Source organism: Mya arenaria, chromosome 4 (assembly GCF_026914265.1).
Source record: "Mya arenaria isolate MELC-2E11 chromosome 4, ASM2691426v1".
Lineage (NCBI taxonomy): Eukaryota > Metazoa > Mollusca > Bivalvia > Myida > Myidae > Mya > Mya arenaria.
In genome coordinates, this window is record NC_069125.1 from 65,289,373 (window position 1) to 65,315,917 (window position 26,545).

Genomic DNA, 26,545 nt, shown 5'->3' on the forward strand with positions numbered 1-26,545 from the left:
ACAAGACCAGTAAATGACTGGTAGAAACCCTTTGACATTATTTCATATATCAGTAAAATGAAATTGCACCATAAAGGCATCAATGAATGTTCTTATCAGTACTATTAAATCAATACAGTAAGACAATTTTGAATGGACCAGAAAAGAAATCAATTGTCACTAGCGAATTAAGGGGGAGGGGGTGGGGGCGCATCCCCTAATCGTCCAAAAGGTAATAAAATACGCTCCTAATGCACCATTTTTGGACAATAAATTGTAACAATTTTCAGGATGTTAATATGGATTATTTAAAGTTCATTGAATGTATCTCCCCTACAAGAATTAATATAGTGTGGTAAAATCCAGACGACAATGTTGTGCATTTCCCTAAAGATAAAAATAAACAACTAGTATTTTTATTTTTTCCTTTGATTATTCATTATCGGTTTGTACAAATATTGTACTAAGTTGCCCCTAGTATCGAATAAAAAATCCATGCGATTTCATGTCGGCCTCGAGCGTATGCTCCGAAACGGAGTTCCGCAAAGATACATCGTTAGTACGGTTTGAATTATACTGAAAAAGTCCCCACGATATGCCTCGTAGATAGGCCGCCATGGACCCGAACCCACTGGACGTAAGGACCAGCTGTTCGCATTGTGTCAGAACGAGCTGCTCCAGGATCGCCGAGTAGAAACCGCCACATGCCTCGGGGGTCTTCCGACTGAAACCAATGTGAACTATGCTTGTGTTCAGCTGCAGAACGTGCTCATGGCGAGCTGTCATTTCCTTCCGGACGTGTGAAGCATCTGCAGCAATAAATACAAGATTTGTGTGGCGATCTGTCCCTCTTTTGAAGAAAGATGATATCGTGCTTGTGTTGATGAACCCTCTACTCTGGACGAATGTTGGATCATTCGGAATATCTGGATTTTTGCCAATACGGATATGAGCACAATGTAGATTTTTCTTGGCTATCTGTTGGTCAACTAGTCTTAAATCGTGTAACAGTTTCTTGCCAGGGCGGAAAAGTATATGATACACAATGTTTATAAGATCTATTTTCGTATAAAGCTTTAGCCACGGCATCCGTACTGCCGTTAAGTTGGCGCTATAAAATAAAGGCAGCGCACACATATTCAGTATTATCTTTACAACCGTATCATTAAATAGTTCGGTATTGCTATTGTTGATTGACAGCAATCGTTTGAATTCCTGTCTTTCATTATGGTAATTTAATGTTGTTATATCTTTGGATGAAAGTTTTCTGATATAGTCTTTGCATTTGGTCCAGTCATACAGGTTTGGATCCAAGAAGCGTTCCAGTTCACACGGCCTAGCCATATCCACCACGAACGTCCTATTAGATAGGAGAGCAAGGAGGAAGGCGGATATGATGCCCCTCTGTCTATCAGCAAGACCACCACACACAGTACCACCAGTGCACGAGTACACAAGAAACCGACCATTCACACATGACCTCAGGGTGTTAGGTGAATGGTATTTCAAATAAGTGTCCCATACAAAATGTATTGCGCCCTTGAGAAAAGTCCTACGATCCGAGTCGTGACGAATGAACAATTTATCAAAATACAAATCATTCTGTTCGATATGTTTGTCTTCCATCTCTAGCGCAGCAGTATCGGAACCGTTGTAAGTGTGGCGTCTGTTAGTGGTGGGTGATACATACAGCATAAATATGAGGACTGCAAAGGCCAACATCAACACGATGGGTATTGTCTGAAATTGTTAAATCGAAATTGATCATACAACATCAACGCAATGGATGATGTCTAACATTGTAAACATGGAAATAGACACACCGTTTGCCACTATCAACACAATGGATGCTGTCTAACATTGTAAACATGGAAATAGACACACCGTTTGCCACTATCAACACAATGGATGCAGTCTAACATTGTAAACATGGAAATAGATACAACGTTGGCCATCATCAACCCAATGGATGCTGTCTAACATTGTAAACATGGAAATAGATACAACGTTGGCCATCATCAACCCAATGGATGCTGTCTAACATTGTAAACATGGAAATAAACACAACGGCCGTTTGCATACATCAACACAATGAGATTTGTCTAAAACTTTAAAGAAAGAAATACACACACCCTTTGCCAACATCAACATAGTGGTTGCTGTCTGAAAATGTAAATTGATAAATAAACACACCGTTTAATGCCACTATCAACACATCTTGGGTTATGTCTAACATTGCAAACATATAAATAGACACATAGTTTGCCACTATCAACGCAATGGGTTCTATCTGAAATTGTAAACATGGAAATATACACACCGTTTGCCAAAATCACCACAGTGGGTGCTGTCTGAAATTGTAAACAGATAAATAGTCAAACCGTTTGCCAACATCAACATTTGGTCTTGTCTGAAATTGTAAACAGAGAAATAGATGCACCGTTTGACAACATCAACATTTTGTCTTATCTGAAATTGTAAACAGAGAAATAGATGCACCGTTTGACAATATCAACATTTGGTCTTGTCTGAAATTGTAAACAGAGAAATAGATGTTCCGTTTGCCAACATCAACACAGTGAGTGTTGTCTTAAATGGAAACACTAATTTGAGGCGGTGTTCTCAAAAGCAATAATGAATTTCATCGTTAGCCATGATAATCATGTACTTTCTTTCAAATACAAATTTAATAATATGATTTACCATTGCCTTTAACACGAAAATGAACGTTTTAGATCAGGAACTTGTCATTGTTTGCTGCCCATATTGCAAATATACGACAATAAGCCGACTTACCTTTAATTTTAAACTTCTCTTCATCATTCCACCTCTTTATGTCCTTGGTCTTTCAAAATCAGTTATTGTCAGTCGATAATAGTTGTATTGTTTAATATATTACTTTGATTATAACCATTCTTCATACGCACGGACTGTGACCATATATCCTGTGATCTAAGACTATTATATATCAAGCGATACTATCACTCCTAACATTCCGAAAAGTGTATCGAACTTATCTCACACGAAAATAAAATTATAATGCGAACCCTATCTTGTTTTGTTTATAAAGATTTGAAATGCATCAAAAGAGATACTAGCCCTTGCTCCGATATTTGCTCGCTGATGTCGACATATCCGGACTTGCTTTATGAACATATATTGGATTGAAAAGGGCTGTATTACCCGTCAATATGTAAATGTATGACTATATAATGTATGACTATATAAAAAGAATGTGAGTTGAAATGAATACAAGTCCGAAACTTTAAAGTACCAAAAACAAGTGCTTTAGAAGTATTTTAAATATACAGTAAGTGGATATTAAACTTGTACAACAATACGTGATGCTGAAAATATTTGTTTTTTTAATTGATACTAAAGATTATTGTTCATTTTAACATTGCATATGAAGCACATTAAAGTTTATGTTTAGAATAATTGTTCAGGACTATAAAATAATTAATATTATTCATTACAAGTTAGATAATCTACATCAAATATGTTCCAAAACCAATGTTCAATTATACCTCACACGCAAAGGATTCGAATTTATTGTGTACACGCATTATTGCCATTCTACCGAAAATCTTTATAAAAATGTACATGTTTCCTTTATAAGTTACTCATGGGCTTTAACCGTATTCTTCTTCTTCTTGGCGTCTTCTTCTTCATGTTACGAAATATTATACGAATTATGCCAATGTAGATAATTCGATATCAAATTTATATAATATTTAGATTCAATAAAACAGTGAAATAAAATCAAATCAAATCGTTAGGACATGTCCGTGAAATCGCCAAATTGTAAATGGCTTACAGTCGGAGCCCGCGGAAGACGCTTGCGGGAGTCTGTCCCACCTTAAGTGGCACGACCCCGGTTAAAATTTAAAAACAACAGCATTGCATTATTGATTTCATACAAAAAATATAATTATTATACATGGGAATTATCACTTGGTCGCAATAATACATCGGCCGTACAATGCCGCGTATAAATCGTCCGATTCAACCAACGAATTCGACATTTACGGATGGTTTACGTGAAGGTAGGATCTTTAGAATAGGCGCAAAGTACCTGCATTGTAACAAAATTTACTCTCGTGATTTTTTTGTTTTTCGGAGGTTTGCTTAGTTTAGGCCTGAAACTCTATACAGATCTTATTAATATTTGTACATTGTCTGTATAAGTCCGTTATCCGAGTGTTTCAGGTATGTAAACTATTCAAAATATTTATTCAACTTGCAAATGTATTCTTTCTGGTAAGTGTCAAGGTTTGTTTGTGTTTAACAAAAGTTATGGACAAATTTCAAAGCAAGTACAATGTCCGAACGAGTTCATGTTCATAGCATTTCTCAGTAATAATTATTAACTGCCCCCTTCTTGTAGATCATGTTGTACCACAACACGTTTGTCCATACTTAAATCGCTTTCCTGTCATGTTCTCATGCAAGTGATTTGGTTTAAGATTTTCGTGCAAGTAAGCATTGCTATATCTGTCTATAATAAAGTTCCTTCGATCTTTATTTAGAAATAGTCCATTGTTTTAAAAAACCCTTTACCTCTATAAATAATTTCAGATGTGCAAAGTTTACAAAGGACACTTTTTGTTTGATATTACATGTACGATATTTTAAATATGTGGTAAAAATAATTAATATTAATAAAAAAAATATTAATATTAATGCTCAGTAAGAAATTTGTACAAAACACACTCTTTATTCGATTGATACTCTAGAAGTCTTTGTCAATAAGTAATTCTAATTAATTACTATATTATAACTGTGCCCAATATCTTTAATTGGATAAACCTTCGTATGGTGGGCATTCGTTTCTATTTTGTATTCAGTTCTCATCATAAGGCTCTCTTACTAACACACTCCCCGAACCCGTTAAAATAAAAATGTGCCTAGTTATTTATATAACTCGTATATTGACTCTTGACGGATCCTATATTTAAAGGAAAATAAATGCAAATAAAATCAATAACTGAATATGAGCCGTGAATTATTGAAAGCTATTAAAGGGACTAGACACCCGATGATACCATTGCAATAAAAAAAGAAAATTGTCTTAAACTTACAAAAAAATGATATCGTTGTGTACAACGCATTGAATCTTATTTTCTGAAGTTACTTTGACATCGATTACGACACATGCATCTTTCACAGTTGTTGCGTATTTTTCCAAATCGAAATTCAGTATTGGGCCAGTCTACCACGTAAATCCCAGTAAATTAAAAAAAAAATAGCGTCGGTTTATGCACTAGTAGTAGTAGTAGTAGTAGTAGTAGTAGTAGTAGTAGTGGTAGTGGTAGTGGTAGTGGTAGTGGTAGTGGTGGTGGTGGTGGTGGTGGTGGTGGTGGTGGTGGTGGTAGTAGTAGTAGTAGTAGTAGTAGTAGTAGTAGTAGTAGTAGTAGTAACTCACTGCTCTGTTAAAATATCATATCGGTATAGATTGTAAACTATAAATCTGAATGTGTTTTTCAGTTGTATTTCAACCTCAATCACGGACCTATCGGTCCATGCCTCAATGCATGTTCACAAATTGAAATTTGATAAAACTATCCAAAAAAGAAAACATTTAAAAAAAGTTTATAGGCCTATATCTGAAATCAAGCTTTACTCGCTCAATGTGGCAGAGATCTTTTCTGTCACGGGAGGTCACTGCGTATAGTAGGAAATTTAAAAATCGCGTGTGAGTGTGAGACCGGTTAAAAGGTGGACGTTTCGACTAGAACTGGAAAATCCCATTGAAAACGAAAGTGGATTTTGTTTTTGGGTATTATTTTTGTTGTATTTATTCAATAAGAATAAGAATAACAAATTCATTATCTAACGTATTATGATATGTTTGTATATACAATCACTACTTGAAATTCCTGTGGTTAGTTTGCAAGAATCCTGACCAGTCAGGCTTTATACAAGTTAGCAGTTAGACCTATGTACTGGCTACACCTACTGTAGTAACCTAGTCATAGGTGTCCGTCACATGGCTTGATCGTTAAAATATGGCCCTTTGATATTGTCTAAAATTTAACAAAAAAATAATTAAAATTGATAAAATGACATTTCAACATAACTCGAGAGTTTAACTTGATAAATATCAATATAATTATTGCAGACATGTGAACCTTTATTCAGACATTTATTCAGATAATGAACATGAGATGACGAAAAACTCTTAAGAAAATAATGGTGCTTTCTTTATGTGGTCTCTGTTGAATACAATATAACTTCAATCTGTTTTTGTTGTTCACGCATTCAGTTCGGAAGTATGCGTATAGCAAGAGTGTTTAGTAGCCTGATGTCACTAATTGATGATGATTGATACACGTGTCCCTTGATTGGATTATCTCACCGTAAATAAAATAGGCTCCACACTATGTAACCCAGGACCAACAGGAGCAGGGGCTGCTATATTCCTCGAGGGTTACAATAGTTAACCAATACTTCTTAACAAGAGTGTCTCAAATCACAGCAACAACTACACAGGAGAACTTGTCAGTATAGAAATTATATTAATTTAATAGCGCTGCAGTTCTTAGTCTCACTCGGGATAAAAAACAGGTCAATACAAATATTCACCGACTGTCAGAGCGCAATTCACACAGCTTTTGCTTCTACTGAGCTACCCCCGAATAACATTGAAACTGTACTTGACATTAAATCACATCTATCCAATATTGATGAAAAAGAGAACATTTTGAAAGTGCATTGGATACCTGGACAACAAAACATCAGGGGCAGCAGACCAACAAGCGAAAGTAGGGGCAATGGATGCTACAAAGTTAGCCCAAGAATTTGATAAAAAAATAGATGGAAAAACAGTGAGACAAATGATGAAATGCAAAATTAGGGAGGAAAAATGGCCGCGACAATACCACCACAAAGAAAAATCTGTCGCCATACATGATGTTTCCATTGAACCAGGGAAACGAATTTGTGTCGGTGAAAACAACAGAAAAATGTATAGTTTAATCAATTAGCTTCTGAGCGGACATATGCGCCTCAAAGATCACTGGGCCAAAATCACTCCGGAACATACAGACAACTGCTGTGACACATGTAAAATGCCAGAAACAGCAGATCACTACATTTTCCATTGCTTAAAGTAATCAGATGCCAGAAAAAAGCTACAACAGCGGACGGAAGAAATTCTCTATAGGCACAATGTTTCGTGCTCATTCATCACAATAGGAGTACTGGCAGGGGAAGTACATGACATTTCTATTGGAGCAAAGCAAGATTTGGTGACTTCTTTGTGTGACTTCCTGCGAGATACAAACAGGCTGTAATTAACGCATGCAAGAACAAAATAAGAATAACAACAATTAAACTTATTGGCAACTTTCCGTTTTTCTACAAAAGTAAAGAGTTTAAGTACACGAAGATTCATAGCACTGAGACAATAACGACGAATGAAGTCGATAGCACATTGAGATCATAGGCGACAACAAAGCCATAATTCGATATACCACCACTACCAAATAGGCTAGTGTCGCAGAAATATGCTATTTTTAAAAACATCTTTCAAACTCACTAAAAAAGAAAGAAAAAAGAAAGAAAAATCATCATAAAATCATTTTTTCTGTAATGTTCTGTTTAAATATAATTATATATATATATAAATAAATCTCTGGTTTATTTCAATATAATGATATAGCAGGCTATTTTTGTAGACAAATGTTATTTTCGCGAAAATAGGCTAGTGTCGCAGAAATAGGCTATTTTTAAAAACATCTTTCAAACTCACTAAAAAAGAAAGAAAAATCATCATAAAATCATTTTTCTATAATGTTCCGTTAAAATATAATTTTATATATATATATATATATATATATATATATATATATATATATATATATATATATATATATATAAATAAATCTCTGGTTTATTTCAATATAATGATATAGCAGGCTATGTGGACCTAGTCATTCTAAAATGCAGTCCAGGTTTTAATGATGTTTAGCCTGGATGTTTAGTCCAGGCTAAACATCATTAAAAATATGCCTGGATGGCATTTTAGAATGACTAACCATACCGTTACATATTGTTTTGTCACTCCCCACTTTCCCCATAAGAAAATTCCCAAACAAATGTTGTTTTAAAGATTTTTGGCAAATTTTGGAAATAAAATGTTATGGTATTATTCATTTATTCATAATAAAAAGTGAAGAAACCAGTAGTTTCTGAAGAAGGTGTGAATGTTAAAAAAGTACAGTGCTTGTTCATTAAAGTGTCACCTTTACCAGCATGCCAAACAGAGTAAAGAGACACTTTAATTGATGAACATCTTGAATCATGATTCCTATCCTACATGCCAGAGGCATTTGGTACATTTTATTGGCTGCTGGGTCAGCAACTGAGCCCCATTTGCAATTTGAACCTTCCACCTCCCACTTTTTTGGTGGATGCCCTAACCACTCGGCCACAGAGGCTATTTATTAACCTTAGTACATGTGCAATACCTTGGTAAGGTGAGAAAATGCAACTACTTAATTATAATAGCAAAACTGCCATTTATGAAGCCTCCGCGGACCAGCATTAGTTGAAATTGTGTTTTACTTTACAGATTTGAATAATGGACAAAGGAACAAAGTTTACATTTCCTGCCTCATTTTACCCGAGGTACCGACACTTAAAGCAGCGACTTGCTGAATTAGTGCCACGATTATGTCGTATCACAGGTAAAACTTCTTTATTACTGTAACAATTTATATATTGAATAGACAACATGTATGTAAGTATAATTAATATAAAATTACTGTTTCATTTTTAACTTAATCATAGAAGCTTTAAAATAATACAAGTAATAGATGTGTTTATAACATTTTCAAGTTTGAAATTTCAATAATAATGAAAAAAAAAACAGATTTGTGGGAAAACTGTGAGAAAGAATAAGCTATTGTTTAGCTGATATTGCTTTTTGGCATTCATCTTGAAATAAATTGCATGTCCTTGAAAACATCAATTTACTTATAGTGAGGCCTGATTTTAACAGTTTTACTGACTCACTGACAAATATATGTATATCTATTGTAGAAGCTGGCAGCCTGCCTGATGCTACGTTGAATGGGAGAGAACTGCTGAAGGAGATTGTACAGTCTGCGGAGCACTTCAGAAGCAGCGTCACTCTCTATGTTTTTGATGAGCCAAAGGGACTAAAGAAACCAGATCTCTTCGTACAGAATCATGTAAAGCATAAAAAACATCAGCTTCGAAATTTTCAACTTGTCTTTTTTACGGCCCAGCAAAATAATTGTGGATTCCCTATAATAATCACCTGGGCTGTCCCTCCGTTAGTCCACATTTTTTAAATCAACTTAAGATATTTCAGAGTAAATGTTTATGATATGTGAGCAACATTTTAATTGCATGGCCCATTTTGTAATAATTGTCCTTTCTAACTTTTAACCTGATCAGCAGAGGACCTCTATTGATTTTGAGGATTGTTTGTCAAAGTTTATGGTGACCTTGATATCAAAAAGCTTTGCCAACTAAAAACATGAGTATGCTTGTGCTTAAGGTCCTCAAATTTGGTAGGGAGTTTTGTCATGACCTGAAGAAGACTCTTCTGGTATGAAAGTCAAAGTTAGAGGTAACAGTTACCTTGAAAACAAAACTTGTCTAAATCTAGAACACTTCAACCTACAGTCCTCAAACTTGACCTGTTGATCCCTATTATTTATCAAATTAACAGATCAAAGATCAAGGTCAACTTATTTGAAAACAGGTATAATTAAAAAAAAAAAAAATCAATGATAAGTAACTAAATTGTTTGCTTGAAAGTTGCAATAAATTGACCATTGGCATTGCTGTATTATTATAAACATTTTGGTTTTCACTTCATTTAATGTTTAAGCTGAGTGAGGCTTTCTGTTTATCTGTATAACTGGCACTACCAATATTCTGAACACATTTTAAATCAGGGGCATTTGTCCTCTGCCTGTGAAAGCTCTTGTTACAGTTATGCCTGTTTTGTAAGAGGAGCATGCAGTATTTCTTTTCATAACTGTTGCAGGTATCATATGGAGATGACAAGGAGGATCACAAACGTACCACCTGGTCCGAGTTCCAATCATCAACAGGGAATGCCTCTATGTACGAATGTACCATCTGTGTGTGTGTGGTCACGTCTGCCAAGGTATGGGATGTTTATTGAGAAATGATTAAATAAGTATAAAATTTGAAAGTTGTCTACAACTGCATTTTTTTGTAAATATCTTTTGCCGTTATTTTTGGTTACTTAGCAAATGGAAGCCAATTAAGTAACTTTTTTAGGTTGCATACATGAAGTATACTCTTATGTAAATCTTAAATGTCTGTGGCTGAAAAATGCTGTTTTTTTCATTTCAATTCTATGTAATTTAGAAATAACTGACTTTGTATGCTGTATGGGCATCATTAGTCAAGTTATGCCCAGCAAGATCACTTGGAATAGGCTCATCAATTTTCAGAATTTCTTGGAGTTTCTGAAGAGTACAACGATGTTGCTGACAAATGTGCAGAAGGGTAACATTGTCATCTACAGCACACAAGACTGTAAATGTTACCGGTATTACGACATCTCTGACCAGGAGGACCCAATTATAGAGCCCTCCACCCAGTCACTGTCTGCTCTCATACAGACACTGCTCGAGACCAAAATCATGGCAATGTTTGAGCAAATAGCAGCATTTATCAACAAATTCATTCCAAAGGTATTGAATTCGGATCATTTTCGTTGTTCGTTGATATATTAACTGTTAAATTATAGTTGAATGTGTAACAGTTGATATTTGAGCATAAGAGTCGTTGCGATGAGAATTGGGACTTCCTGGAATATCGCAAACCTGAACCTTGTAATACCTGCACCACAACATCCCTCTTCATTTTACATACTTTAGTTGTATAATTATATATCCTATTGTAATATTGTTAGCAAGTACTTTAAGTGAACAGTTTGCGTCCACAGGAGGGTGAGGAGCTTGAAGTGCCGATAATGTCTGCCATCGACACAAGCCTGCAGTTGGCCATGAAGGACGAGAACGTGATTATTGACATCTCCCCCGACAGGGGAATGCAAGAAAGTAAGCTTTTTTTGGCATTTTGCTCAAAATGGCTGCAGTATTTGTACAACAAAATACAAGTCAGTAATAATACAATTGTTGTTTGATAGATGGAATAAAACACCTCCATTTACTTGCTACTGTTGCATTATTATATCTATAAAAACTGACAGGAGCTTTTTTTGAAATAGGATGCTTTATTACTATTACCTGAGGGCAGCCATTCCGCCGTTCTGTACATTTGTCAATATTACTATAACCTGAGGGCAGCCATTCCACTGTTCTGTACATTTGTCAATTTGTATGATGGCCCAATTCTAGTAATAGCCAAAATTTATCTTAGTATTTATAACAAAATCTTATTTATTGTATGATAGCCAATGATGGAAATATGAAGATACCAGCAGATTTGACTGCATTGGAAAAGAACCAGATATTCCGCAGAAAAATAGTGGCCTATTTTACCAACAAAATTAAATGTACGCTGGTTGAAAACCTTGCTAAGAAATACGGCCTGTCACAAGCAATGGTTCTGGATTTCTTCAATGAGGGCTTCTTTGGTTTTGACAAGAAGATGAAGGACTTGACGAGTGGGATGGAGAACATGGACTGGGATACGTCGCGAGGAATCTCCCATGGCATGTTTGTATGCCGTATGTTCATGTACGATGTCATTAGGGGGATGTCGAAACTCATCAATGAAGTTGAGGATTACATTCAGGTGAGCTGTCTACATCCATGTACATGAAAAGGAAACTGTGTAAAATTAGCTGGTTGAAGGTTCAATTACTTTTGGTGTGGAACAAAATTTTAGCTGAAAGCAATCCTTATTGTTAGAGCCTTTGGTCATGTTGAAGCCATATTGAATGTATTTATTTAAGGCATATATATATATATGTATACATAGTTTACTGATAATTTGTAAATATGTAAGAAAATGTCCAGGTAAATCAGAAAATAAGAGTTTCCTTAAGATATAATATTTTATCAGTATTAAAGTATTTTTTATCGATATCTAAAGAATACATGTTAAAAGAAGACTCTTGGCTGATTGTTCAGAGCCCAGTTAAAGTTAACAAGGTTTTTAACATCACCTTTACACTTTCAACTTGTTACTGCTCTCGAAGTTTAATGATACACAGAACACTTGAGATCTTCTGGCCCCAAATCCTCGAAACTTCTTAACTCCTTTATAACAGGATTAAGCTAATCTCACTATTTTTGTTGTTCTATAAAATGTGTTACATTTACTTCTTCAAGAATCTTTAGAAATTATGTATAAATAATCTGTATGATTATCAGCATAAACCATTTTTCATTTATCAAAATCCATTTTCAGTATGTATTTTGGCTAATTGAAATAAGCGACTTAAGCCTGTTAAGATTAAAAAGTTTCGAGAAATTGGGGCCTGTAATTCAAACAAGATTTGAGAACACTGTTTCAGCTGTACATTACTTGCTTGTATTTAAATACTTCAGCACATCATCAACTATATTATGTTAACTTAAACAAGGCTCTGTACAATTGGCCCTATAAGTAGCAAAATAGAAGATATTTTGAAGACAAGAATGTCTATGAGTGTGCAATGTTTATACTTTCATTGGATTGTTATTGTACTGCATGCACTTGTATTTGAAGATGTAATAACTATGTTTTACAATGAGCCATTCATTTGACAAACAGAGGAAGCTGGAGATTCTTGGCCTGATGGAGAAGCTGCAGTTTGAGCTGCATGGAATCATGCAGGTTGCTGACGTAACTGTGGATACACACATCCCAGATATACCCCAACTACCAACAGAAGTCATGTGTAATATTGTCAGGTAAATTTTAGTTTCTAAATATTACAAATTATGCCTGAATGGATGCTACATGTAGACAACCGCGGACCTATTATCCCCTTACTGAGAAATATGTTACAGCAATAAATATGAAGATTGCAGTAGATAAATGTAGGACAATTTCTCCGTTCAAAACAAGATGGCGGACATCTCGAAAGTAATATTTCTGGTATGATCTGGGATGAAATCACCCTGCAAGCGAGAGTTCAAAACAATCTATATAGACATAGAAGGAAGATATCAACCCATGGTTTAAAGGTCCGTGATACAACTAATGAATTTTGATGAAAGCTTAACTTTGTTGGTAAAATGTATAATATATTGTTTACAATGTCAAATTTCACTCAGATTAATTTTTTGATGTATGTAAGAAACAATTCAATTCAAATGGATAAAATGTCATGTTTATCACTTAATGTTTTATTAATCATGTTTTTGTTGCCAAAAATCACTGCCATTTCTGTTTAAAGGATTCCAAGTGTTGAAAGTTGTGGACATCAGTACGGGAGGCTGGTCTTAAGACTGAATCAGCAGTTGACTCTGATGGACCGAAATGATGTGGACTACTTTTTGAAGAAGGCCCAGTATTGCCATGGTTACAAAACTCAGCTTATTACAAAGAAAGTCCAAGTTAGTGCTGATATTGATCAAGGCCATGAGCTTAGGTCAGAAAATGAAAGAATTGTAGACAACAAAAAATACAACTATTTCAGCTTAGGATGTTTTGTAAATATCAAACCAACGGATGAATCTAAACAAGAAAAAGAGGATCTGTATGCTCTGACATGTGGTCACTGTGTTAAGAACTGTAAACCAAATATTCATGTAAAAAATGGCCTGGATTACAGAGAGTTTGGCCCATGCAATTATATGTTGAATGAAAATGACTTCCTTGACATAGCAGCTGTCAAGGTTTCAAATAATGTTATTCGGTCTTGCCAAAAGCACCTCATGCGGTCATCAAGAATGGAAGCAGCACAACACTGGACCTTTTACAGTGGAAATTTAGCAAGAAGGGTAGTGTACAAACATGGTAGCAGGACACAATTAACCCATGGAATAGTGGTTGGGCAAGACAACGTGACAAAAGATATAGCGAAATGTATTGAGAAACTGAAAAATGAAACAACAGGATCAGAGAATGCCCTACCAGTATTTCAATTTCTTATTGAGCCAAAGGTTGATGTTCCAGAAAATTCCCGCGTCTTTCATGGAGGAGACAGATTGCCAGATCGTAAGAATTACTTGCATTCAATTTTTAACACAGCTTAGGAGAGGGTACAGTGGGTTGTAGTGCATATGTTAGGAGAGGGTACAGTGGGTTATAGTGTATATGTTAGGAGTTGGTACAGTGGGTTGTAGTGCATATGTTAGGAGAGGGTACAGTGGGTTATAGTGTATATGTTAGGAGAGGGTACAATAGGTTATAGTGCATATGTTAGGAGAGGGTACAGTGGGTTATAGGGCATATGTTAGGAGAGGGTAGAGTGGGTTATAGTGCATATGTTAGGAGAGGGTACAATAGGTTATAGTGCATATGTTAGGAGAGGGTACAGTGGGTTATAGGGCATATGTTAGGAGAGGGTAGAGTGGGTTATAGTGTATATGTTAGGAGTTGGTACAGTGGGTTATAGTGTATATGTTAGGAGTTGGTACAGTGGGTTATTGTGTATATGTTAGGAGTTGGTACAGTGGGTTATAGTGTATATGTTAGGAGTTGGTACAGTGGGTTATAGTGCATATGTTAGGAGAGGGTACAGTGGGTTATAGTGTATATGTTAGGAGTTGGTACAGTGGGTTATAGTGCATATGTTAGGAGTTGGTACAGTGGGTTATAGTGCATATGTTAGGAGTTGGTACAGTGGGTTATAGTGTATATGTTAGGAGTTGGTACAGTGGGTTATAGTGTATATGTTAGGAGTTGGTACAGTGGGTTATAGTGCATATGTTAGGAGAGGGTACAGTGGGTTTTAGTGCATATGTTAGGAGAGGGTACAGTGGGTTATAGTGCATATGTTAGGAGAGGGTATAGTGGGTTATAGTGCATATGTTAGGAGAGGGTACAATAGGTTATAGTGCATATGTTAGGAGAGGGTACAGTGGGTTATAGTGCATATGTAAGGAGAGGGTACAGTGGGTTATGGTGCATATGTTAGGAGAGGGTACAGTGGGTTTTAGTGCATATGTTAGGAGAGGGAGAGTGGGTTATGGTGCATATGTTAGGAGAGCGTATAGTGGGTTATGGTGCATATGTTAGGAGAGGGTACAGTGGGTTATGGTGCATATGTTAGGAGAGGGTACAGTGGGTTATGGTGCATATGTTAGGAGAGGGTACAGTGGGTTTTAGTGCATATGTTAGGAGAGGGAACAGTGGGCTTTAGTGCATATGTTAGGAGAGGGTACATTGGGTTGTAGTGCATATGTAAGGAGAGGGAGAGTGGGTTATGGTGCATATGTTAGGAGAGGGTACAGTGGGTTTTAGTGCATATGTAAGGAGAGGGTACATTGGGTTGTAGTGCATATGTAAGGAGAGGGAGAGTAGGTTATGGTGCATATGTTAGGAGAGGGAACAGTGGGCTTTAGTGCATATGTTAGGAGAGGGAACAGTGGGCTTTAGTGCATATGTTAGGAGAGGGAACAGTGGGTTTTAGTGCATATGTTAGGAGAGGGTACATTGGGTTGTAGTGCATATGTAAGGAGAGGGTAAAGTGGATTATAGTGCATATGTTAGGAGAGGGAACAGTGGGCTTTAGTGCATATGTTAGGAGAGGGAACAGTGGGCTTTAGTGCATATGTTAGGAGAGGGAACAGTGGGCTTTAGTGCATATGTTAGGAGAGGGAACAGTGGGTTTTAGTGCATATGTTAGGAGAGGGTACATTGGGTTGTAGTGCATATGTAAGGAGAGGGTAAAGTGGATTATAGTGCATATGTTAGGAGAGGGAACAGTGGGCTTTAGTGCATATGTTAGGAGAGGGCACAGTGGGTTGTAGTGCATATGTTAGGAGAGGGTACAGTGTGTTATAGTGCATATGTAAGGAAAGGGTACAGTGGGTTATAGTGCATATGTTAGGAGAGGGTACAGTGGGTTATGGTGCATATGTTAGGAGAGGGTACAGTGTGTTATGGTGCAGATGTTAGAATAGGGTACAGTGGGTATAGTGCATATGTTAGGAGAATGAACAGTTGGTTGTAGTGCATATGCTAGGAGAGGATAGAGTGGGTTATAGTGCATATGTTAGGAGGGGGTAGAGTGGGTAATAGTGCACAAGTTAGGAGAGGGTAGTGTGGGTTATGGTGCACATGTTAGGAGAGGGTACAGTGGGTTATGGTGCATATGTTAGGAGAGTGTACAGTGGGTTTTGGTGCACATGTTAGGAGAGGGTAGAGTGGGTTATTGTGCACATGTTAGGAGAGTGTAGAGTGGGTAATAGTGCAGATGTAAGGAGAGGGTACAGTGAGTTATGGTGCATATGTTAGGGGAGGGTACCGTGGGTTGTAGTGTATATGTTAGGAGAGGGTAGTGTGGGTTAAAGTGTATATGTTAGGAGAGGGTAGAGTGGGTTATGGTGCACATGTTAGGCGAGGGTAGTGTGGGTTATGGTGCATATGTTAGGAGAGGTTACAGTGGGTTTTGGTGCACATGTTATGAGAGGGTAGGGTGGGTTATTGTGCAGATGTAAGGAGAGGGTAGAGTGGGTTATAGTGTATATGTTAGGAGAGGGAACAGTGTATTCTAGTGCATATCTTAGAAGAGAGAACAGTGTATTCTAGTGCATATCTTAGAAGAGAGAGCAGTGTATTATAGTGCATATGTTAGGAGAGGGTATAGTGGGTTATAGTGCATATGTTAGGAGAGGGTACAGTGGGTTATAGTGCATATGTTAGGAGAGGGTACAGTTGGTTGTAGTGCATATGTGAGAAAAGGGTTCAGTGGGTTGTAGTGCAAATGTTAGAAGAGGGTAGAGTGGGTTATGGTGCATATGTTAGGAGAGGTAACAGTTGGTTATAGTGCCTATGTTAGGAGAAGGAACAGTGGGTTATAGTGCATATGTTAGAAGAGGGTACAGTGGGTAATAGTGCATATGTAAGGAAAAGGAACAGTAGGTTTTAGTGCATATGTTAGGAGAAGGAACAGTGGGTTATAGTGCCTATATTAGAAGAGGGTACAGTAGGTAATAGTGCATATGTTAGGAGAGGGAACAGTGGGTTGTAGTGCATATGTTAGGAGAGGGTACAGCGGGTTGTAGTGCATATGTTAGAAGAGGGTACAGTGGGTTATAGTGCGTATGTTAGGAGAAGGAACAGTAGGTTTTAGTGCATATGTTAGAAGAGGGTACAGTGGGTTATAGTGCATATGTTAGGAAAAGGAACAGTAGGTTGTAGTGCATATGTTAGAAGAGGGTACAGTGGGTTATAGTGCATATGTTAGGAGAGGGAACAGTGGGTTGTAGTGCATATGTTAGGAGAGGGTACAGCGGGTTGTAGTGCATATGTTAGAAGAGGGTACAGTGGGTTATAGTGCGTATGTTAGGAGAAGGAACAGTAGGTTTTAGTGCATATGTTAGAAGAGGGTACAGTGGGTTATAGTGCATATGTTAGGAGAGGGAATAGTGGGTTGTAGTGCATATGTTAGGAGAGGGTACAGCGGGTTGTAGTGCATATGTTAGAAGAGGGTACAGTGGGTTATAGTGCGTATGTTAGGAGAAGGAACAGTAGGTTGTAGTGCATATGTTAGAAGAGGGTACAGTGGGTTATAGTGCATATGTTAGGAAAAGGAACAGTAGGTTTTAGTGCATATGTTAGGAGAAGGAACAGTGGGTTATAGTGCCTATATTAGAAGAGGGCACAGTAGGTAATAGTGCATATGTTAGGAGAGGGAACAGTGGGTTGTAGTGCATATGTTAGAAGAGGGTACAGCGGGTTGTAGTGCATATGTTAGGAGAGGGTACAGCGGGTTGTAGTGCATATGTTAGAAGAGGGTACAGTGGGTTATAGTGCGTATGTTAGGAGAGGGAGAGTGGGTTATGGTGCATATATTAGGAGAGCGTATAGTGGGTTTAAGTGCATATGTTAGGAGAGGGTATAGTAGGTTATGGTGCAGATGTTAGGAGAGGGTACAATGGGTTATAGTGCATATGTTAGGAGAGGGTACAGTGAATTGTAGTGCATATGTTAGGAGAGGGTACATTGTGTTATAGTGCAGATGTTAGGAGAGGGAACAGTGAGTTATAGTGCAGATGTTAGGAGAGGGAACAGTGAGTTGTAGTGCATATGTTAGGAGAGGGTACAGTGAGTTGTAGTGCATATGTTAGGAGAGGGTACATTGTGTTATAGTGCATATGTTAGGAAAGGGTACAGTGGGTTGTAGTGCATATGTTAGGAGAGGGTACAGTGGGTTATTGTGCATATGTAAGGAGAGGGTACAGTGGGTTATGGTGCATATGTTAGGAGAGGGTACAATGTGTTATGGTGCAGATGTTAGAATAGGGTACAGTGGGTATAGTGCATATGTTAGAAGAATGAACAGTGGGTTGTAGTGCATATGCTAGGAGAGGGTAGAGTGGGTTATAGTGCATATGTTAGGAGAGGGTACAGTGGGTTATAGTGCATATGTTAGGAGAGGGAACAGTGTATTCTTGTGCATATGTTAGGAGAGGGTACATTGTGTTATGGTGCATATGTTAGGAGGGGGAACAGTGGATAAAAGTGCATATGTTAGGAGAGGGAACAGTGTATTCTAGTGCATATGTTAGGAGAGGGTACAGTTGGTTATAGTGCATATGTTAGGAAAGGGTACAGTGGGTTATAGTGCATATGTTAGGAGAGGTAACAGTTGGTTAAAGTGCATATGTTAGGAGAGGGTACAGTGGATTATAGTGCATATATTAGGATATATTTTGTACCATTTATGTCTTGTTAGGTGACTAACATGTGTTCATGATTCACTTGGTACAGTAAAACATCAAAATAAATCTTTCACACAGATAACTATGAATTCAAATTGAGTATCAATTTAATCATTTGGCAATGCTATTTCAGTAGCGCCATTTTCCAAGGATGGAGACAGTGGGGCAGTGGTTTGTATGGAAGACCCAAATTCAAACAAGTCCGTGCACGTGGTGGGCCTACTGTGTGGGGATTACAAGATGGATGATAACACAGGCAGTCACATATGCTCCTACGCCAGCGGCATTCACTCTATCGTACAGACATTTGAGAATAAGTTCAACTGCAAGGTCATTCCTGGTATGTGAAAGGGTTGCCTGTAATGAATGAAGATATAGTTGGCTACAATTGTATGGCACATCTGCAGTTATTGTTGATAAGTCCTTTTTTGTTTTTACTTTGTATTTAAGGTAGCACACCCCTAATGGGCATCATTTTAAACTATGATCACTTGATAATTTCTTAATGTGTACCATTTCCTGGATTCAAAAACAAAATAATTTGGTTTCAGAGTAACAAGAAATATATTTGCTTTCAGAAATAATACATTATTGATCACATCACCAACAAATAGAATCATACTTTACTGAAAAAGTCATATGGTATTTCAATTTTAACATACTGTTTTGACCGCGTAAAATTGGAACATCAAAGTTAAAAAGCAAAATCAACAAGTTCTAGAAGTACTCATGACCTGTTCTTTATTAATAATTATCTTTAATCTTTTGGAAACATTATGTTAAAAAATCAAAATGTTTTATCATCTTATTTTATTTTTAAAATAGAGTTTGTAATTCCCAACCACCCATTTCAGCCCTGCTTGCAAGTTATAAATCTTCATAGATGCTAATATTTATGTGTAGACAGGTATTTAAATACTTTTTAATGAAAATACAATATTAACATTGGTAAAAAATGTTAGCTGATGCAAACAAAGAAGAAAAAAATCACAAAAAAATGTGCCTCTGGCTGGATTCAAACCACCTGCCTTGAAACCCTCAAAAGATTTTTAGTCCTGTGCTTAACAACATAGGCTGAAGCATTAAAATTGAAGAGTTTCAAGTGGAGGTTTTCATTAGGGGTGTGCTACCTTAAAGCCTAAAGGATTATTGATATGGTTAAAAGGGAAGTGCTTAGGCACATGCAAGAAAAATGATTTATTTCATGTTTTATAGTAAGGATAAATATATATAAGCTTGCCAATTTTGTAGAAAAAATAATGAATGACACAACTTTGTATTGTGATGCAAAAACCTTGTTGCCATACGTAAGAAATTGTTCATATTGATTTCAAACTTAAACAAATGTTTTTAAAGTCAATGAATATTATATGTAACAAGTCCCTTTTGTTAGAATTTTAAGGGTCTGCCAGTGCCTATTAGCAGCATTATGGCTTGACCAGACCAGATCCCCTGTGAAATAAAAGATTAGTTTTGAAGCCTTAGGAAAGTAATTTAGCACCCCAAAAGTGGTTGTGTAACATTGACAACCGACATGTAACATGTCACACAACCGAGTATCATCACTTTCACTACAATGTTTTTTCTCCTTATGCTCAGCTCTGTACAAGTAAACTACTACACTTATATTTAATTTCAATTCTTCAATTCTGTAAAAAACGTTTTCTTTGTTTCCTTGTTTAAAATATAGTATTGTAAATTTTAGGCATTTTGTTTCCTATCTTTATAATTCTAAGGGCCCTGACTCCATTCACTAAAAGGTGTGGCTGGTCCTTGGTCAGACGAGAATAGACAAACAAAAGGATTAATTTTATTGCTCTTGTTTCTAGAAACTCTTAGGAAAGACTACCAAATATAAAAAATCATGGAGTGTATAGATAACACTTAAATCTTGTTCTTCTAGGTCTAATATGTGTGTTAGGTACATTTAAGGTATGTATTTCTGTATAAAGAATCCTTTCATCTGTTACAGCTTGCCAGAGCTCATCATAGAACAGACCAGCCAGCATGTACTCTTCTTGTCCTCCAGAGTGAATCATACACAGTGGATATGAACACTTTGGCAATAATAGCTCTGGCAAGGGCAGAAATCAAATTGTACATTATTTAAGCTATTCAATAGAGTATTCCATAAAGTATGAATGTTCATTATATTGTACTCAGTGTGTTTCATTTGTTAAGGATTTGCTCTGATTGCTTATTTTATATTTTTGATTTTATTTCAAATATATGTTCCAAAGACTTTATTTTTTTAATAGAATTGCAAGTGTGTATGTAACACTCTAAAGCTGCCTTTATTTTACAAATTGAAGATTTTAACATTTTTTTCAGATTTTAAATTTTTACCAAGCATTTTATGCTGCATCTTAACTCCAACTTGAGTGAAAACTTCAGCGATGGAGACTCAAGACAAGTAAAGTCTTGGTCTGATTATAAGTTATTAGTCAAAGATAATAAGCAATAGTGTGAATCTAATTAATTTTATCGGTGTTAATTCCTTAAGATTTCAATATTTTGAACATTAAATGAAATTTACCTTGTCGTTAATAGATGTCAAGAAGTCTATATAAAATAATATAATATATATTTATGTTTCATACTTATAATTTGTTTGTAGCTTAGTTCATGAGTTCTTCATGATTGAACAAATGTGTGCTAACAGGAACCTGTTGAATGGGGGAAATAGGGGTGATATTAGTGCCATTCTGATTTGAATATTCATTACCCATAAAAGATGTAAACCTGACATATGCAGGTTATTCACAATGTTTTGAGACTGAGATGTACAAACTACCAGTAATCAAATCAGACAATTAAGTGTACAGTACTTAATACTTTAGATACCATATTCATGACCGTTACTACCAGGTATATGCATATCAGTTTCCTGTTCCATACCTTACAGTGAATTTACGGCATCATTGTTACTATAACAACTCCTGTAGTGGAGCTTGTTGAAAATAATGATTTCAGTAGAAACACAGTTATGATTGAACATATTACTCCCCAATGTATCACAAAATAGTATGATGTTAAAGTGGTGTCAGTTATTAGTCTGTGCTATGTTTTGATGTCATTTAACAAGCGTTTTCCTTACACTTAAACATCACCAATATAATGTTGTTGGCTTTTGTCCTCGCCAAATTTTAACTGACAGTTATACAAGGCTATGTCGATGAAATAAAATTATCAATGGAAGAAATATAAAAGGTAACGAAGGGCTATTTGGATGTTTGTCATTTGTCAGTGATCAAAACCTTTCAGAGAGTAAAAACACAGAATGATATGGAAAGAAGGCATATATGATATTTTCCTACACTGTTATACATCACATGATAATTTTGAAGTTATATCTATTGATACTTTAATACCTTCACAACAAATGCACATGTGAGTGATACAAACTGGTGTTTATTGCTATTTTCCGTATTTTGTGTTTATAAAAAGTTACCCGTGTATATGTAAAATGATATATCTATCTCAAACTATTTTTAGCTTACTTGAAGGCTTATAATGGCAGTTAGTTTGGAATATCAAATTATTTTTATAATCATATAGGTAAATACCATGTTATGATTTAAATTAAGTTGCCTTTACCCCATCACTTGTTTGTTAAAGATTATCCTGACTTTAAGGAGATTATTTGATATTCACTGCTGTAATAAGTAATAATTAATCTCTCAGATGCCTATAATGTATAACTGGTTTATTTATTTCTCTGATCAATATTTCTGAACAAAGTAATACTTATGATGTAAATACAATAAAGATTGATGAATGTTTGTTGTTTTATGCTTTTAATTTTTTATCCCCCGCCAAATTGAAGGTTTCGGGAGGGGGATATTGTTTTGGTGTTGTCTGTCCGTCCGTCAATGTTCAAACTTGATCCGAATGTTCAAATCCTTGATCAAGTCTCAACCACTTGTAGAAGTGGGTCACATGGGGTCAAAACTAGGTCACTAGGTCAAATCTTAGAAGAATCTTTGAAACATACTAGAGGCATTATACATCGTCAAATATTCATGAAACTTAATCAGAATGTTTTCCTTGATGAACTCTTGGTCATAAATAAAACTAGGTCACATATGATTGAAAATTAGGTCACTAGGTCAAATCTTAGATTTTTTTTGCCCGTAATGGAAATGATTGATCGGATTTTGTTCAAACTTGGTCATGATATACCCCTTGATGAAATATTGACCGCTTGTAAAAGTGGGGCACATGGGGTCAAAAACTAGGTAACTAGGTCAAATCTTAGAAAAATCTTTGAAACACATTAGAGGCACAGTATTGTCTTATATTCATGAAACTTGATCAGAATGTTTTCCTTGATGAACTCTTGGACATGCTTTAATGGGTCACATGTGATAAAAAATGAGGTCACTAGGTCAAATCTTTCAAAAATCTTGTCCGAAACTATTTTATGGTGGTGATTGGTCAGATTATGTTCAAACATGATCAGAATGTTCTCTTGGGTTAAATTTCGCCTGCGTTTTAAAAGTGGGTCAAAAACAAGGTCAATAGGTCAAATCTGTGAAAAAAATATTCTTGGTCAATTCTAAATGCTACATTATAAACATTTTATTTTTTTTCAAACAGTTGCAATCAAACTCAAACTCATAATTATATATATTTCACCAACAATTGATTTCCATTCCTTGACTTAGCCCAATCAGGTGGGGGATATTAATTGAACAAATTTGCTTGTTATTATTTGAAGACTTGTATTCTAAGCCAATCAGAGCAATAACTTTATTTGATGCTGAGATAAGAATTTCTGAGTGCATTGCACCTCTGTGAGCAGTACTCAACACCTGTCTTTCCACTTGGCAACAACAAAAAAATTCTTAGAGCCAACTTACAAAAGCTTAAAAACACTGGATCTTTTTGGCAAGTTCAAAAACTCCACAAGAATAACATTACTAGGAGAAGATAACTTTCCCAGAAGAGGATTAACTCTTCTCCTACCTCAGATAAGTATATCCAAAAATTTAACCATGCTAGAAATTCTTATCTTGCCCATGGGGAAAGATAAAACAAATACCGGTGTTTAACTCCTTTTTATCATCATCACATTGTAATTACCTCCCATGTTGAAGACTGATATCTGTAGCATCATAGAAACCTTGTCTTGTGGCAATATTAAGAATGCTAATTCATTATTTCTCACTTCAAATGCCACCATAAAAAAGTTTTCACGCACTTCAAGAAATAATGCTGCACTCTCCTCAGAACTATTTAAAGACCGATTTGACTATTAACATAATCCGAAACACTGCGCGCATATCCATGACAACCACTAATTATCACATATCCATACGCATTTATTTCAATACTATGCAAAAAAAGAGTTCCAGCAAAAAAAATGCATTTTTACTTTATTTTGTTTAACTGCGGTGGGAGAAAAAGCATATACCATAGCCGTTCGTGTAAGAAAGGTTCATCCCAACCCTCGCGCAGGGTGATTTGCGGAAACTCAGTAAACCTCGTTTCCTCAAAACACTCCACGTTCGGGTCAAAGAAATTATATTTCCTATTTTGTCTTCTATTGAGGGTCTAAAACAAGTTCGTGCCAGATACATGTAGTATTGACCCCTTTGGTTAGCGGTGTTATACAATCAATGACAATTGCCTTAATAGTCAACAATTCATGCATTTTATTCTTATCTGCAGTGACCTTGTTGTAAGAGTGAGAACTGATAGGCCACAGACAGAGTTACTACGAAATATTACTTTATCCTTCTAATTGATGCAACTTCAAACACCAGCAAAGTAAGTGTAGAAACTGAGACCCTAAAGAATGGAGTTATGGAATTAATTCTAACCCAGTTATGCCAAATAACTTGGAAGTGACCTTTAACTTTATGAATTGTCAAATTGCCTCCCTTGATATGAAAGAAAATGCTAAATCACAATATATTGAAAAAACAAGTTCTAAAGGTTTTGAATAAAATGTCATAATATCATCATGAAACTTGAAGGTTTAATATATTTATGGCAATGTAAACTTGAATGATTAGTTCAAGAACCATAACTATTTTACAAATTGTTACCAAATTTATTCTCTTGATCAGACGATAGATGCTTTATTAAAGCACAATATACCGGTATTGAAACAAGTGAATGGAAATTTAAGTAATGATAGATGGTGATATATATTTGATTCATGCAGATCACAAGAACCATAACTCTGTGGAACACTGTTCCCAAAATGCCACTCTTGACATACAGTTAAAAAATGAATTTACTTTTCATCAGAAGTTGAAAAATGTTGGAAGAAAGTGAATGGAACTTGAACCATAGAGATGGCACTCTGATTACCATAACTTGTGACCATCTTTTACGGAATAGCCTCCAATGATATGAAAAAAATCAATCAAATTAGCAAAGTTGGTTTATGGTTATATGGACTTATGCACTTTTCAAAAACCGTAACTGTTATTTTGTTCCCAGATTTCTTCCCTTGGCAAACCAGTATGCTTGATAAAAAATATATTAAGGAGAATGAAAATTGGTAAACGGAAATAATTATGTATTTATAACAATTTGCGGTCCACAACGGTGAAAAATGGGTCTTAAAAGTTACCTCCCTTGATATCCGTATTGTTTTGGAAACACTAGCTTGGGAAAAATGGCAGTGTGTACCAAGTGCAAAAACTTTATTTCTCCAAAGCATACTTTTAATTATACATGTACTTATGGACATGGTTACCTTTACAGTGGTAAAACTATTAACTTATTGTATATAACATCTTAGTTTATGATATACATGTCATATATAATTATTGTACAAAGTTACTTAAAAATAATTGTATGATTGTATGACAAAGATACAGCACCAATGTCATGTAGTGAGGAAAGCCTTTGAGTGCAACAGAAATCCAGCAAAAGAACATTCCTGTGAAGTTTGGTTGAAATTGTTCCAGTGGTTTAGGAGAAGTTGTTTGAAGGAAAATGTTGGCAATGGATAGACGACGACTGATGAGGCATCTCCTTTTTTATTTTCACTTCACATTATCTTGGCCATATAACTATTCATGTTACTGCACTTCATCTCAAGGTATAGAAGATTTCGGGATATATACTCCATGCAGCTGACTTGAAAAGTGACAATGTACTCTGCTCATAGTCTTAATTGGTAAAAATATTGTCAACCTATTAAGAATTCATTCTGTACGAGGTGCAGTCAAAAAGTTCCCGGACTATATTTGAACTTGGTCAGTTTTTGGATTAGAAAAATTAAAATTGCAGTTAAAAAGATAAAGAGAGGAAACTAAATCGGGACCAACTGACCAACAAAAATATAAATGATAAAGTGCGGACATTGAGAGTACATGCTCCAGCAGCAAGGTCATGGCCAAAGAGGGAAACCAATTTTTCGTGTCCACTCAATAACTCAACCAATGATAGGATTACAATATTACTTGGCTCAAGTTGTTGACCTTGTGCTTATTCAGATTGCAGGTTCCAGAGCAATCACAAACCTACAAGATCAAGGACACACATGAATGTTGAATGCAAGATGGCAATTCTTAATGCCAACTCCTTTAGTAGGCTTAACTAATCAAATTAAATTTTAACTTTGATAAGACCGCTAAATGCATGTTCCAGCAACATTCGATCATCCAGGTGGAACAAAGGTCAAATAGCCTTTTTTTAAATTCCACTACTTATTAATGATAAAAAAGGGAATTGAAACCAGGCACATATATTCACCACATCAAGAGCATATTGCAGCATATTATACCTAACATTAATATTGCCTA

The 26,545-nt window shown here is 35.9% G+C and overlaps 2 protein-coding genes across 2 annotated transcripts; one reads left to right on the forward strand and one right to left on the reverse strand.

The window, feature by feature from the left end:
* Nucleotides 1-61: 61 nt before the first annotated feature.
* On the reverse strand, nucleotides 62-2,322 carry LOC128232315 (uncharacterized). The gene is made up of 2 exons (XM_052945806.1): nucleotides 2,300-2,322; nucleotides 62-1,719 (listed from the first exon to the last, which is right to left on the reverse strand). The coding sequence occupies exon 2, from the start codon at nucleotides 1,699-1,701 to the stop codon at nucleotides 454-456; it is 1,248 nt and encodes a 415-aa protein (XP_052801766.1). The 5' UTR covers nucleotides 1,702-1,719; nucleotides 2,300-2,322; the 3' UTR covers nucleotides 62-453.
* Nucleotides 2,323-5,718: 3,396 nt separating this feature from the next.
* On the forward strand, nucleotides 5,719-22,561 carry LOC128232402 (uncharacterized). Its single transcript, XM_052945926.1, has 11 exons — nucleotides 5,719-5,758; nucleotides 8,555-8,669; nucleotides 9,025-9,176; nucleotides 10,004-10,126; nucleotides 10,440-10,682; nucleotides 10,937-11,051; nucleotides 11,408-11,751; nucleotides 12,715-12,854; nucleotides 13,343-14,106; nucleotides 18,913-19,119; nucleotides 20,752-22,561. The coding sequence occupies exons 2-11, from the start codon at nucleotides 8,564-8,566 to the stop codon at nucleotides 20,769-20,771; spliced, it is 2,214 nt and encodes a 737-aa protein (XP_052801886.1). The 5' UTR covers nucleotides 5,719-5,758; nucleotides 8,555-8,563; the 3' UTR covers nucleotides 20,772-22,561.
* Nucleotides 22,562-26,545: the final 3,984 nt, after the last annotated feature.

Bases quoted from the DNA above. Each gene is read 5' to 3' on its own strand.
- LOC128232315 (XM_052945806.1), bottom strand. From the start codon at position 1,701: ATGTTGGCCTTTGCAGTCCTCATATTTATGCTGTATGTATCACCCACC.
- LOC128232402 (XM_052945926.1), top strand. From the start codon at position 8,564: ATGGACAAAGGAACAAAGTTTACATTTCCTGCCTCATTTTACCCGAGG. The intron at 8,670-9,024 runs GTAAAACTTCTT...TATCTATTGTAG, and splicing joins ACGATTATGTCGTATCACAG to AAGCTGGCAGCCTGCCTGAT. The intron at 11,752-12,714 runs GTGAGCTGTCTA...TTTGACAAACAG, and splicing joins AAGTTGAGGATTACATTCAG to AGGAAGCTGGAGATTCTTGG.